The sequence below is a fragment of the Diorhabda sublineata genome, chromosome X, assembly GCF_026230105.1.
Source record: "Diorhabda sublineata isolate icDioSubl1.1 chromosome X, icDioSubl1.1, whole genome shotgun sequence".
Classification (NCBI taxonomy): Eukaryota; Metazoa; Arthropoda; class Insecta; order Coleoptera; family Chrysomelidae; genus Diorhabda; species Diorhabda sublineata.
This window is the reverse complement of record NC_079485.1, coordinates 12,342,577-12,358,441: the sequence shown is the minus strand read 5'-3', so window position 1 is coordinate 12,358,441 and position 15,865 is coordinate 12,342,577. Positions and strand designations below refer to the sequence as shown.

Below are 15,865 nucleotides of genomic sequence, written 5' to 3'. Positions count from 1 at the left end.
CAAGTCCGTAATTTCCACTGATAGGTATTTACTCTGTTTAATAGCTGTTGAATATCTTGAATGGTATGGGCTAGTATTACAGTGTCATCAGCATACCTAATATTGTTCAAAATTTTCCCATTAATTTTAATTCCAATTTCAATGTCTTCCAAAGCCTCCTGAAAAGTTGCCTCTGAATATATATTAAACAGGAGCGGGGAAAGAACGCATCCCTGTCTTACACCTCTCATAATTTTGATTTTTTCCTAGAATCGGTTATCGCACTTTATCTGGGCCGCTTGATTCCAATATAGTTGTTTAATTATAGTGATGTCTCTACTATCGAGTCCCAGTTTCTTTAATAAGCTAATCAGGATATCATGCTTCACATTGTCAAAAGTCCTTTCGTAAGCCGTTTCCTAAATCCAAACTCAGTTTCGCCAATGTTAGCATCCAATCTTCTCCATATACGGGTGTGTATGATCCTCAAAAATGCCTTTAACACGTGATACATAAGATTTATAAGGCGGTATTCATTACAACGTTTTGCATTTAACTTCTTGGGTAGGGTGTTAAAAGTGATAAATAATATATTCACCAAATGTAAAAACTATTTTCGTTATTTCGTAGGTTTATTGTAATATAGCAAAACACCTTCTGGGTATACATACAAAATGGCAAAATCGAGAAAATAAACAATATAAATGACTATGACTATTACTCTGCGTATAAGTAGAGTAAAGCCAAATTACCAACAAAAACAATTTCGACAATTTCTTTAAAAAGGAGAAAGGCCTGAACTGACTCTATGTACATAAATGTACAAAACTTTATTGCAATCCATCTTACAAACCTGAAACATCGTTACTGTAGACATGTTTTATTTTAAAGGAAAAATCATTATTGATAATTATTTGAGATGGCTTCGTGCACAAATTATTTGTTAATTTCAAATCGTTCTTTTTTCACTCATTTTCAAATCTTAGTTCAACCCTTTTCATACTAATAAAAAATCGTCAACGGATTCTGTCTATTACATTTGGTTGCCCGTTTCTACGTCAATGATGAAGAGGCGTTATTAAATCCCAATTCAAAAAAACTCGTGACTAAATACATCAATATTTAATTACACAATATGTCAAGGTATTTTGAATTTAAATACAATCAAGAGAGATTAACAGAATTAATTACAGCTTAAAAGCCCCCAGGACCAAAATTTACTAGCATTATTAAACAATCATATCAATTCGCAATGCTGTAATGATATGTTGAAACCTTAAAACTCACGTATCTACTTTGTAGATTAGTAAACTGATATTGTTTTGAATGGCATGACATAACAGAATTATTTCAGAGCAAATTTCATTTGCGATAGTAAATACTAACAAAATAGAGATATATGAGAACATATTATCTTTACACAAGAAATTTTTAGAAAATTGGGAAAATTATAAAATCAAAGCAAAACAAAGCTTATAATAAGTGATCCAATAAATATTCACGAATTTATCCAACAATTACGAATCAATTTATAACTGAAAAGACTTGGATTTACTTGTAACTCACTAAAGATACGCTATGGCAGGGGTGGGCAAAAGCCGGCTCGTGGGACGGATACGGCACTTTTGCTTACATATTCCGGCCCTTTGAGATTTTTTTTAAATCTCTTATGTTTGTTTTTTGCAAACATAATGATAGCTTGTAAAAGTGGATTTTATGTAAATAGTTTTAGACTATTGACTTCATTTAAAAATTACGTACATATTATACAGGGCACAAATTGTTCGCATGTAAGTAAGCAAGACAATTTTTTATTACTTTTATCTATTATTAATTGCCAAAGTTCTTTATTCTAATTCTTTAAAACAACACTTGAAATTGTTTTTGTCAAAAAAATTTCTTGGAAAAAGAAAAAACTCGCTAGAAGTATTTGCCCACCCCTGCGCTATGCAGTTCAATAAGAACAATATATCAATGATAAAACTTGTGTATAATAACCCTGTATTCAGCTTTAAAAAAGAATCTCCCAATATACACAATTACGCAAAAATAAATTTTTGATAAAACTGAAAATTAAATTTAGTAGTGTAACGACAAACGGGAGCTCGAATTGCGAGAATATTAATTTGTGATTAATACGTAGTGCATTTAAAATATGAATGAAGTACTTTGTGTGTAAATTACAATGTGTCTCAAAAGTTCAACTTTGTATTAATGCGAGGGTCGCGGTAGATATGTCAATAGGTAGCCTGAGCGCTTTACAACGATTACCAACGATCTTATTTTCGGATGAAGCTCATTTTCATCATAGACACGTCAACAAACAAATTTACCGCTACTAAAATGCAACCAATCCAAAAAACAAACATCAAAAGCCCCTACATTCACCTAAAATGACTGCAAAATCAAAGCGATAAATTAAAGACCCTTACTTTTTTTGAAGCTGAAAGGGGCGCACTATTACAGTGAATTCACAGCGTTATGTGTAGATGTTAGAAGACTTCGTGCCTGGATTGCAAAAATTGAATGATTATAATAAAATAACGTGGTTCCGGTAGGACGGGGTTATCTCAAATCTGAAGTTTACACTGACAAACCAACTTCCATAGCACAATTTAAAGAAAATATCCGTCACGAAATGGCTGCCACCACGGTGAATACCTGCTGAGCTGTCATAGGCAATTTCGGTGCTCGATTAAATGAATACCGTGAGCGTAACGGTTTACATTTGGACGATGTTATTTTCAAAAAATAAATTCCCAAGCAAAATATTTTAATATATAACAACATTTTTCAATAAACTCCTTAAGTTCCTTAAAATTGTTTTTTAAAAGTTTCTTTTGAGACACCTTGTAAATCACATTCATTTCAAATTCTCTTGAAGTGCCGAGTATTTGAATCCGAATTCGAAATGCGTGTTATCTTCTAATTACGTATAAAGAAAAAAATTTAAAAGTTCAAACAACAACTTTATTTATTATGTCTTTGGGTTCAGTTGAAACAACGATTTAGAAACGTATAAAATATGTTGAGTATAATTTGCAGAAAGGCGGGTTGGTAGTCCGAAACCCTCGGGATTTAGACCCAGTAACTTCGATCTAGTTTATTTCTTTTTCTTCGAAGCTGAAGTGTGATAGGCTCTCTCCCAGTTCATTCCAATTTATAAGAATTTTCATACAAAAAAGGCTTGTAATCTTATTTTTGATTTTGCGCCACAAAGAAAAATAGTTGAGTATAGAAATTAACGTTGAATGTCTGAAAACTATTTCAAAATTAATGATAGTTTCTAAATTGATTATTTTTTTGACACTATCATCTATTTTAGAAAAGATGATGGTGGTTAATTATATTCAACTCTCTAACACTCAAACTATTCGAAAATTTGCATCCGAAAAATAAATTTTTATGATAAATAATAAGTTTCAGTAGCAATTGTTTCAAATATTTTGAAATATAATATTCACTTTGGTATTATGAAGCTTGGGGGTTCGAACAAGCTGTATATAAAATATACGAGGATGTATTGATATCTAGTTAGCCTAGATCTGTTCCATGAAAAAACAAAATATTGCGTTACCATAACAACGAACTTATTAAAAGTGTCAGTGGAATGTTTGACGTGAAAAAAGTAAACCAGAGTTACGCAATAAATTAAAAGAAAAGAGATATCCGCCGAAATTGTGAAAATCGAAAAATTTGAGTATCGAGTAATCATCAAGTAATCTGTATTTAAAAGGGTTAAGAGGTAAGCATATTTACGAAGATAAGCTTAATACCCTTGGTAATCAATGTCCTTCGCATGCGACCGTAAAAAATTGGACTGCAAGTTTCAAAAGAGGTAAATTTTCCATTGAAGATGATTCGACCGATCGGAAAGGCCAGTTTCTGTGTCAGTTCCCGAAAATATCAATGCAGTTCATGACATAATTTTATCACACCGTCGAATTGGGCTAAAACGGATATCTGAAGCACTGAATATTTCATACGAACGCGTTCATCATATAGTTCACGTCAATTTGGACATGAGAAAAATTGCTGCAAAATGGATCCCCAAATGTTTGAATGTTGACCAAAATTGTACAAGGGTAGAAGCATCGCATCGCGTTCGATCTGTGCTCGATTTGAAAACGATGTAGACTTCTCAAGCCCAATTGTTACTATGGATGAGACTTGGGTACATTTCTACGACCCAGAAACAAAGCAACAATAGATGAAATGGCGACAGTCTGGTTTTCCAAGACCTAAGAAGTTTCGTGTCCAAAAATCTGCTAGAAAAGTTCTTGCTTCAGTTTTTTGGGATTGCCATGGAGTAATCATAATTGATTTTTTGGATAAGGGTAGAACAATAACTGGAGATTACTATTCGACATTACTGACCACTCTACGGGTGTTTTGTTTCGCAGGACAACTCCCCTGCACACAAATCTCATGTTGCCATGGGTTTAAATTACTAGAACACCCCCCTTATTAACCAGATTTGGCTCCGTCCGACTATCATCTCTTTCCTCAACTGAAAAAAAGTTTAAAAGGTCGGAAATTTTTTTCCAACAAGAAGTTAATAAAAGTTGTGGAGGTCTGGTTTGCAGAGCAAGAAGAAACATTTTTTCTGAAAGGTCTAGAGATTCGTTGTAATAAATGTATCCAATTAAGAACTTTTCAATATATCCTCGTATGAAATATGGATGAATTCTAAAGCACGTTAAAGGATTTCGGTTTTTCAACGTTCCAGATATCTGACATTGAATTATTAAAAAGATGATCTTTCGATAAAATTTCAAAAAAAAATTCCTACAATTTTGAAAATTGATCAAAATTGAAATTTCAGACCAAATAATAAACGAATAGAAACAACTTAATCATCTATTGTATATGAATGGATAAAGTTTTGGTGCTGAATGAGGCTCATTTACTTATACTTCAATAACTTTCTAAGATGATAATGAAAAAGCGAATAGTCAGAGGAATAATTGTTTCTAAAGAAGTCGGTCAAAAACTGAATGAATGAATGAATATGGCAGGTAGACATAAGGAGAACCATCTGTGTATATGAAAAAATGTCCGTAGAAATGTGTAAATAAGGGTGGCACCACATAAATATGAGGGCAAATTTACGTTATAATAACTGTATTATTCTATGGAATGTAAGTCGTTGAAATTGTCAATAATGATATTGAATTTTCCCATTCATCTACAATTGCTACATTTATGCCATACCCTATTTTTACACCAGCGACATTTTGGAAAGTTTTTTAAGTGTTATTTATCGTATACAGCTGAACACTTTTTAAACTTTCCTCCCATGAGATACTTCTCCTTACCTCTACCCTTCATAGTTATGAAGTAGATTGATATAAATATTCTTGATATCAGATTTATATTCAAAAATAGAATTCAACATCTCTAGTGGCATCTAACTGCAAGGAGAGGAATCCATTGATCGATTTCGATCTAGATAGTTCTCTTCAGAATAGTTTAATACGCTCAGGTTCGGAAGCTCTAATCTTAACTGAGGACACCAGCTAGCGCAGCTATTTCGATCACATGTTTTATGCACGCAACAGCAGACGCTTTCTGGCGCCATCGTCACTTCCAACTGTGAACTGTGTTTTATATTTCAAGCGTAGACGCCGATAGTATGAAATTTCATTGCTATACGAGATTTTCGATATTAGACCTTTAGTCCATGTTTTCGGTTTATAAAAAACTAGAATTGAAATAGAAATTATCTATAAATATATCATGAAGAATTTTGTATATATATATATATATATATATATATATATATATATATATATATATATATATATATATATGTATACATATATGTATGCATTGAAAATTGGACTAAAGTTTTTATTACTTTTTCTGCTATTTTATCCACTAAAGACAAATTGATTTGAAGCATAAATTCTGAAGTATATAAACATTAACCCATAATGGGTTGGTTTATTGGTTATATTATAATAAACATACAATATTGACAGTTACAAAAAAGCACACAAATTATTAGAACTATACAAAATATGGAACCATAAGCGTCGCACATATAATTAAAAATAAAAACTATTTTTCATTCACTACTTTTCAACTTCAATTAAACTGTTACCGATAAAATTTGGAATGTTTTCATTCCTGAAAGTTTGGACGTTACCTATTTGTATTTATATAAAATCTGTATATGATGAATGACTTAATACACTATTTTTTCTCAAGCTTAATATTATTATATAAACACAATAGATTCCAAATTATCAGTTATTGTAGTGAAGTAACTGATAAATTCATCCTGTAATACATTAAATTAATTGTTAAAATTATAAAATAAATATAAATAAAATACGGTGCATAATTTAATAACAATTTGGACATGAAACCGACTGGAATATTTTTTATATCTTTAAACATTTTTTAGTTTTTCGCAGTTTTTAATTTTAGACATGAAACGGCTGCCGTACCAAACAATCCTTATACGAATAAAATTGAAAGCAGTTAGTATATCCAGCAAAGAGATCTATTTTTTTCTTTATTCTTATCAATTATAACGTTGATATTTGAAATTAAGTAAAATGCGAGTATATACAGTAACTACTACTTAAAAGATTTAAATTCCAAGGGGTCACTAACCCAGTTTTTGTTGATTTTCTTTGCAATAGTTTTAAATGTAAAAAAAGGAACGATAGAAATTAAATGATCGGATGTATTGTTTAACACCCACAGTGGGTAACACCGGTCTCTAAGCAAGCACATCCGTAGGGAATATACGAAATTCTTGGTTAAACTTGAATCTTCTAGAGATTCAGATTATGATGCAAATACCTTCGATTTGAAATAATTCCAGAAAAAGGAATCTAAAGGGTTTAAATCGGAGTACCGGGCGTATCACTCTACAGGTTCTCTTCTTCCAATTAATTGATCAGGAAAATGTAATTAACCAGAAACTGACGGAACAATGTAGTAAAATGTAATAGTGAATTATCTTGTTAAAAAACACCGTTGGGAAACCTTGTATATTATAAATACCCATAAATACCCAGAAGATTCTAATCGATGATTTACAGTTACAAAACACAGTTAAAATCAGTTGTTACTACATAGAGAGTAAAAAGTTTACCTGAAAGAAATATGTAACTCACTAAATAGGCTATCGCTATATTCCTGAAGCTATAAAGAGGATGGAATTGAAGGTTTTATTTTTGTTTTTTACACGAAATGTGTTGAAGAAAATTAAATAACGGAATGTATACTTCAAAACTTCAAAGCATATGATCATACTGTCCTCCGCCATGTTGTAGAAAATATCCTAGTCGATAATAAAAACTATTCCTAAAATATTGTACGCATTAATAATCTTTGTTGGATTTGGCGATGTAGTTAGGTTTAATAGCATAAACTTAGCTTTTTATATATCTTTATAAAAATATCTAATGGGTTGATCTTGCCGGCCACTCAATTGGGTCTTGTTTTTCCAATCCACCTAATTGCACTTCTTTGAAATAACAGTCAAAGGACAATTCCGTTGTGACCCGAATTACTGAAGAATAAAATCCAGTTTGTTTTAAAACATAGTCAAGGAACCACTACAGTATTCACACATCCAGGATATGCGTTTCCCAAATAATGGCAATGAGAATGTAGTTTGTTTGGAAGCAATCTGCTAATCATTAATAGAAGCCATAGTTTGTTTCTCTATATCGTTGCTTCAATTAGGATTATCTTCGTTAAGCTCATACATGGACTTCAATTTAAATGGGTGCATTAATAGGATTTTCTGCAACTTCGGTATATCAAACATTCATCGATTAATATTTTTCCGGGAATCTCTCTCATCTAGCTCAACCCCCTATATCGGATTTCTATGTTGCTAATTGTACCTCAGAAATTTTGGATGAAGTTCATCTAATAATAAGAGACTTCAGCTTCTGTTCGACTGCAGTCATTATATCCGACTATATCATTTTTGTTTAAAAAACTATTTCAAAGGTATTAGGTTACATATGGTATGGGTTGATTATGGCGACTTCTCGAATAGTAAGGAAAAAGTACATAAGCATAGTTACAAAATGCTGTGAATATTATTCATTATCGAAAAAGGTATTTTCTGTTATTTTTCCCGCACAAAATAATGCTTGAAAATAAAAATTAATTTACACATAGAAGAAAAGTATGATTGAAAATCTAAAAGAAAAATGTAACATGCTATATAACCCTAAATAGAAATATGTTTCAGTAATTTTGCGAAAAAGCTTATTAAGTTATGGAATTTATTCCTCTCAAATCACGTATTATAAACTGTAGTAATTCAAAATCTTGGTTGTATTTTTGTATAACCTCAAAATACGACGCTTATGATTCATAAAACATAGTATGAACGTAGTGATAAAATTGTTATGAACCAATATTTCTACTCAATTTAGACGAAAATATACATACCACTGTGAAATCAAATTTGAAACAAACAATAAATAATCATTAGTAAAGGTACAAAAAATTAATTCAGTTTATGGTAGTTTGTTGGGAGTGAATCCGCAATCTGCGAACACAATTTTAACTTGATTTTGAGGTATTTAAACATCTCTAATCCCTTTCAAACTAAAATCAATCACTTGAAATGGATGTATTTTTGTTCCTAATATTAAATTTTGATTAAAAAAGCTCACTTTAGCAATAATACTTAATTAAAATGAGCACTACAATTTCCACACACATACTTGATATATGTTTAAGATAATTTAATTTATTCAACTGACGTATTAAACCAGCATGTTTAAAATTTCTTCTTTATATGTTGTTTATATGATTTTAGATTGTATAAAAAAATAACATTTATTTTATAAGATAGTTACTAAAATACTAAATTAAAAATCCAATAATACAAAACAGTACATATAAAAGAAATATCTTTCCAATACTCCTAAACAAGTACATTCTACATTACTGCATAATCAAATGAGCAAAAAGTATATCATATGATTAAAAGGGAACAAAAGTAACATGTCTAGAAAATATTCGCTAAAATCACAAAAATAATTTTTTTCTCACTTAAATTTCACATTTCATGCTCAAAATGGCCAAATGGCCACTCTTTTCCCACTAACTACAGTTACTGATATAGTAAGCAATATTCCTAAGGCGACACTAAAGTTTAGAGCAATATTTAGAGTTGTTATTAATTTCAGTATTTCGTTTATGCTTGTTTTTCCCCAAGAGCGTAAAAAGTGCAGAAATTTCTTCCGCTATTCCATCCCATTTATGTCAACAGAATCGTCAACAAATATATATTTTGATTAACTGATAATCAATATTTTAGGTCAATAATGACAAAAATGACGTCCATTAAATTTTCCGCCCCGAACAAATGATAAATCTGATCAAGCAGTCAGCCTACTGCAACAAGGCCAGAGTTAGCGGGAAGTGGTCAGTGCTCTGAACAGAAGTCATTCTGCTGTTTCCAGAATTTACCGTCATTACTAAGAGATTGGTAACTTTCATCGACGACGCGGTTCCGGAACAATAAGGTTCACATCTGAGAGAAATAACCGATTCATTGTCAGCATATCAAGTAGAAATCGGGCCCTTACTAGTGTTCAAATCCAACAAGGTCTTAGAAAATGCGAGAAGTGGCTGGATAGTCAGAAGAATACTTATGCAGCTAGCCTTGAGCAAAAAAGTCTAGCTAGTGGTCCCAAATTAACCCCAAACCACCGAGCAGACCTTCTACGATTTGCCAGAGAACAAGTTAATTGGGCTGACGAACAAAGGGGCTTCGTTCTCTCCTCAGATAAAAGCAGAGTGTGCCTACATGATAACGATAGAAGAGAACGAGCCTGCAGAAGAAATGGAGAAATATTCCTGCAGTGTTGCATAGATGAAAACGTGACTTTTGGAGGAGGTTCCTGGATAGTTTGGGTGGGTATTTCAATGGAAGCAAAGATCGAGTGGGTTTTTATGGAAACTGACGGTGAACCGGGGGAAATAACGGCGAATCGATACATAGAAAAAATTTCAGGATATCACGTCGTTCCCTACGCTTGTTTCATACTTCATCCTAATGCAGGACAATACCCGATCTACGGTATTTACAGGATGTCGAAATGTCGCTATGGATTGGATGAACTTTAAAGAAAATCCAGCACAGCCACGGAATCAGACCTTAAAGAGGCGCTCACTGAAGGATTGTATAGCATCAAACAAGATCGAGTAAAGCGATTGGAAGCTGTTATTAGGGACAGGGGAGGGAACAATAAATATTGATAGATGAATTTCAAATAAATTATTATTTTGACGAATTTAAGCTTGTATTTTCTTTACTCTTCATTATAACCCTTTTTCAATTTTTCCTTTTGTAGTGTTCACTAACCTTCATATATAAATTAGGAGTTTACAGTTGTTCTACCTGGAACGAGCTCTGATCAAACTTTGCCTTCAGAATGGAAGGAAACAATGATCATGGTCATTCATGTGCCACATTTTGATATTTTTGAGGTGGAATGCACTGATTGTCAACAGTATATTTGGTAATATCAATAATATAGTAGGAAAAATGTAGACGAGTGGATGATTCTATTTACAAAAGCATTTGAATATTTAACAGTAGATCTTATACTAATCGGCGTAACATTCGCTACATTTTTAAGTTCGGGTTTATCCATATAAGAAATTCAAAAGCAGAAAAAATCAAATAACTTGAAAAATTAGAAAAGTCTAAGTAAAAACCATTATTTCACAAAACAACTACTTTTTGAATCACTGATAAGTGGACTTCATATATATTTTCGAAATTAAATTAGTTGCCAATTATGATCGAATTAAATTTATAATCGTTTACGAGAACGAATTATTCGAAACAATTATAATCAAATTACATTTTTCAAAATCTTATAGCCAATATTTATCAAACCAACTTCATATAAATACTGCACATATCTCTGTTATGACTGCTATTTGATTTCTACAATTTATTTATTCTGTTAAAGAATCCTCTTACTCAGGGCAGGACTTCCACATTTAGTACGAAAGAACTTATATACCTATATTTGGTTTTTTAATCCTATTTTTCATTACCTGCGGTCTTAATATATACTTTTACTATTCTATGTTCATATCTATAATCATTTTTGTAAATTTTTTAGACCATTTCGTCTTTAAATTATTTCATATCTCTAAACTATTTTATATTAAGTACTACAGTATAACAATTCATAAACCGAGTTATGAGTTTTGGCTGTATTGTACCTAATCTTTCCAATATATCTTTGTAATCTGTCTAGTTTTAACGGATAATTTACGTGTACGTACTAAATCTTCTTGGCATTAAAATGATTTTTCGATATTATATCGATCATGCAAAATCATAATATTTATAAAAATAGAGGAACTACCCTCGGAAATAAATTTTTTCGTCATCACATCGAACTACCCTTGGAATAAATTAACTAACACTATCTGCAATGTGGGGAGGATTCTGGAAAAACAAGTGCTGATAAGAAGTACTTACATCAAGTGAACTTAATGATTAAAAGAACCAGAACATCATTTATAAATATTGAAAAAGTGAAAATACAATACGGGGAAAATATCTTTAAATATAAATAAGGCAACATACATTAGAAATCCAATATAACCGAACAGCAGGAAAAATAAAATTAAACAGAAGAGGAACACTTTACAAGATTCCGTAGGCAACAGGTATTAAAAGACAGCAAAGACACAAAACCGGATTCGCGAAGAATTTTATGCAATAGTCATAAAATTAAAAACCCAAGAAACAACCCAATGTGATCAACAATGAACTTAATTACACCCGAAGGATATATTTTCTTGAATAAATGTTCTTTCTCGCATATTGAAACTTGAATTTTGACAATTAAGGACAGAAAATCTCTGTATTGTCAAACGTCAAAAATCATTTTTATTTTTATTATAGTGAACAGTGAAATAGATCTTAAATCGAAATCATTAAGACAAAAAAAATAAATATAAAACAATCGAAAAAGTAGAAAAAGAAAATAAATATTAATCCAGCAGCGACAACGTTAGTGTCTAGTGTTTTAAATTATAAGCAGAGTCATTACAATCTTTTATTTGATCGAATTTCAAAGCGTATAAAGCTGGAGGGGGTTGATTCGTTGCGTGAAGTTGGCAGATTTAGACCATGGAATCAAATCACTTCCTAGATTAATGAATTAATAACCACCATAATCTCTCTCCCTTCGATAAAAAATACGGTGAATGTTTTTTTACATCTGCAATTAATTAGTATTTATTTCTAGTGTACGTCTTATACCCAAACAATAACATATTTTAACTAAACCCAATATAGTGAAATCATATTTGCAGTGTATGCTATGAAACATAGATGCAACAACATTAAGTTATGTTTCAAATAGGTGCGAGAGGTGAAAAAAACGAAGAAGACAAACTGATCGTTCGATAAATACCACTAAGTATCAAGCGCCTCAGGACTAGCTCTGTGAGACCGTTTGGCTACATATCGCTAACCAATAGCTTGGAGATGAAGGTAAAACAACCGACTTGGAAGATTTAGGTACGCACGATGATAGCTGTAGAAGGGTAAAACTCTGCTGGAGTTTAGATATTGTGTTTACTATACATATAAACATGAGTAAACAATTGCTGGAAAGAGATACCAAAATCAGATATCAACCATATCCGTTTGTGGATGCCTAAACGTTTACAAGAGTGTATATATGTACAGGGTCGCCAACTACAATATCAATTTTACGATTTTAGTTAATAAAATTTCTTGCAAATGTTCCATTCTCCATGTAAAACTATAACATTAGCAAAAAATTAAGGTTGATAAACATAACTTCCTGGTATAAGACTTCTAATATCAATAAGTAGGTGGGTATGAAGTAAAACGGAAAAGTGCTCATTGCAATTTGTAATCCAAATTTTCAATTTTTATTCTTACTTAGAAAACTACGAATAGTAGGAGAAAATGAAAAAATTTCTAATAAGCATGAAGTAACTACAAGGCCCACTATTACTGAAGTACTGTTATAAATTCAAAATATATACCCCATCAATCGATCATATGGCATTTTACTTTGCCCTACTTCACCTTATATTGTAAAATATATCAGAAATAATACTGATACTGATGTCCTATATACAATGATGGAATTATCATCATAATTGTATGAAGAAGGATCGCTCTTTTTAAGTAGGTAAGTAATTGAATTCAGTTTTTGTCCAAGGAAAAACATGTGCCATTTCTGCAATTCCATTTTATTATAAGAGTAATGGTAATTATATATACCCAATTAAGTACTTTAATAAGCGTATTTAGAGTTTATTGACTATGTATACTCTCTCTATCCAATTATTTTTAGTTTCCTGAAAATGTGGTTAAAAATTTACCAGACCTTGGACTACACCTTGATAAGGTATACTCGTATTGCTATATTTACAAATTTATGGGCTATCAACATCAGATTTGAGCAAATTATGTATTTCTAAAAATATTCTTCAAATGAATATATTTGAGAACAATCAATTTATTAAAATAAAGAGATTGGTAATTTTAGATGTTAAGTAGAGTGTATATATACATCTACAATTTTCCTAAAATATATCCATGAAATTACTTATGAAGGATGAAGGCAAAGCACTTTGAAATATATATTTTTATCCAAATAATGCGAAACAATACATAGTTTTCTTTTTCTGGAGATAAAATATTGAGAAGCTTCTACAAAGGCGCTTTTGTTTCAAGTCTAATGCGGTTCTGATTCGAACGACTTTTTGAAATTTTTTTGCAGATAACCGTTAAAGGATGTTAAGCATTTCTTCCCATTATTAGTCTTGGTGTCCCTCATTGAGATAATTTTCTTTCTTTGTTTATCGGACCACCGAGTATTACACCACACAGGCAGTATTTCATTCAATTGAAGCTACCCATGATACAATTTTCCGTTGAACTTATTAATTGTCAAAAATGTGGAATTCAGGCAATTATTAAGTTCACAGGCGTCGAAACAGGTACCTTCACATCCTTTAAAACAAATATAGAATTTACACGGTGGTAATTCATCATTCCATCTACACAGAAATCTTGAAACATCAGTTGATTTCTTGCGCTTAATTCAATTTAGAAATTATTAAGTACCAACAGAAAACGTATAAGTAAGAATCAGTTGATTCAAATAATGTAGGTTATTAAAAGATAATGAGTAAGAAATATTTTCTATGATCGTTATGATGACATCAACATACACAACAGACAAATAGATATAGAACAAAAAATGTGGAAAAATGTCGAAACAGATACATATAAAAAAAAACATATTTTATATAATAAAACATTCAAATAGATACACTTTTTACCGTATGACGAAGGTAAAACCAAATATTTTCCTGGTCATATGAATTGAGTAACATTCCACTATAACATAAATTAATATATATCTAAAAAAATTCACTTATTCAACTTAAAGTTAAATAATTTATCCCTAAAATGTGTGTTCCATGTCAAACTTTAAATCCGGCGCTAATGCTGTAACCTGTTCAGAACTTAAAAATACGTGGCATACTGAATAATTTTTTTGTTGTTGAATCTGCTTTCCCATATTAAGAGCTTCTTTTAAAACCAGACAGTATTTTGTGCGATTTGTTTACATGAAAGAACAGTCTAAATAACTAAAAATCTATTGATTTCAACTTAACAAACATATGTAAATTTAATTGATTATAAATATAGTTGAGCTTTTAATATAAATATTTTCTTATTTTTCCCATCAAATCGTTTAATTACGTGATTACTTTGTAATAAGAAAGTTCATAACAATTTTACCATACGTGAGCAAAAGTTAGCTGTACATATGCGTATTAAAAATATATATCTAACATACCTGCTATGTAGGACCCTCAAAGATTTTGGTGACATACAATTGACGCTCCAATCTGTATTGCCATGATCATTGCAAATAGTTATAGAAAACCTTCCATAATTTGCCCGTATTAACTTAATAAGTTCACCTTCTTTGCATTCTATCTTCAAGACTTTACCTTCACAAGCATAAGCAGTCTCATATCGAATTTCTGAAACAAATAACATTCTTATTAATAGAATTAAAATCAAACTCGAACGGTTTGGTTTGAATGTTATTAATTAAACACGGTCTAAATAAGTTACAAATAATTATTCGACCTTCTTAGAGTTTATTACGATTTCCAAAAATTACTGTAACAACTATTCAAAAATGTACTCGTATTAATATTGTATAGGTACAAAATATTTCAGTTATCTCTGTGCGCTGTTGTACTTGCTTTATTTTTGTTGTAGGCTCACTTTCCTTTTCGTGAACAAAGAAGTTGTCAGCCATAATTTCCTAATTGTTTATACAATGGCTTATGTTTACAATTTTTCATTTTCAAACGAAACAACAAACAGGAAACACTAAATAAAAGCTTTTAAAACTAGAAAGGCTCCAATTGAACTGAGTTAGAGGTGAAATGTCAAAGTAAACCAAAGAAAAATAATTTATTTTGAATCATATAAAACCATTTGAGATCCACGGATTCAGACTGATGTATGTCTAGAACGATATGATTCATTATATGCATCTACACTCCAGTGGCCTTCTCAATGTCAAAAAGTTTTCTAGTATATTTGTATTTTCGGGAATAGTCAGCAACATGATTCTGAATTTAAGATTTTTAGAAAGCAATAACTCGCGAAACAAAAGTAATTTGTGGCGCGGCAGGTATTCAAGATAAAGAAGGAAGGAATAGATTGTAACTGATTAAGAACCCGAAATGCAATTCCAAAACATTCACAATATTCATTTACGCATCATTTTTTATATAATGGCACAAAAGGTTAACTGCTAGTATTTTTGTTAAGCAAAAATTTTCTTTAGAT

General features: G+C 31.1%; 1 protein-coding gene across 6 annotated transcripts in view; it reads right to left on the bottom strand.

Annotated features, from left to right (window-relative positions):
• LOC130451832 (latrophilin Cirl) overlaps window positions 1–15,865 on the bottom strand; it is a 365,678-nt gene that overhangs the window by 57,243 nt on the left and 292,570 nt on the right. For all 6 annotated transcript variants that reach the window (XM_056791133.1, XM_056791132.1, XM_056791135.1 and 3 more), the window contains one exon: window positions 14,853–15,042. In XM_056791133.1, coding sequence (XP_056647111.1) covers window positions 14,853–15,042 — 190 coding nt within the window. The remainder of the gene's footprint in view (window positions 1–14,852; window positions 15,043–15,865) is intronic.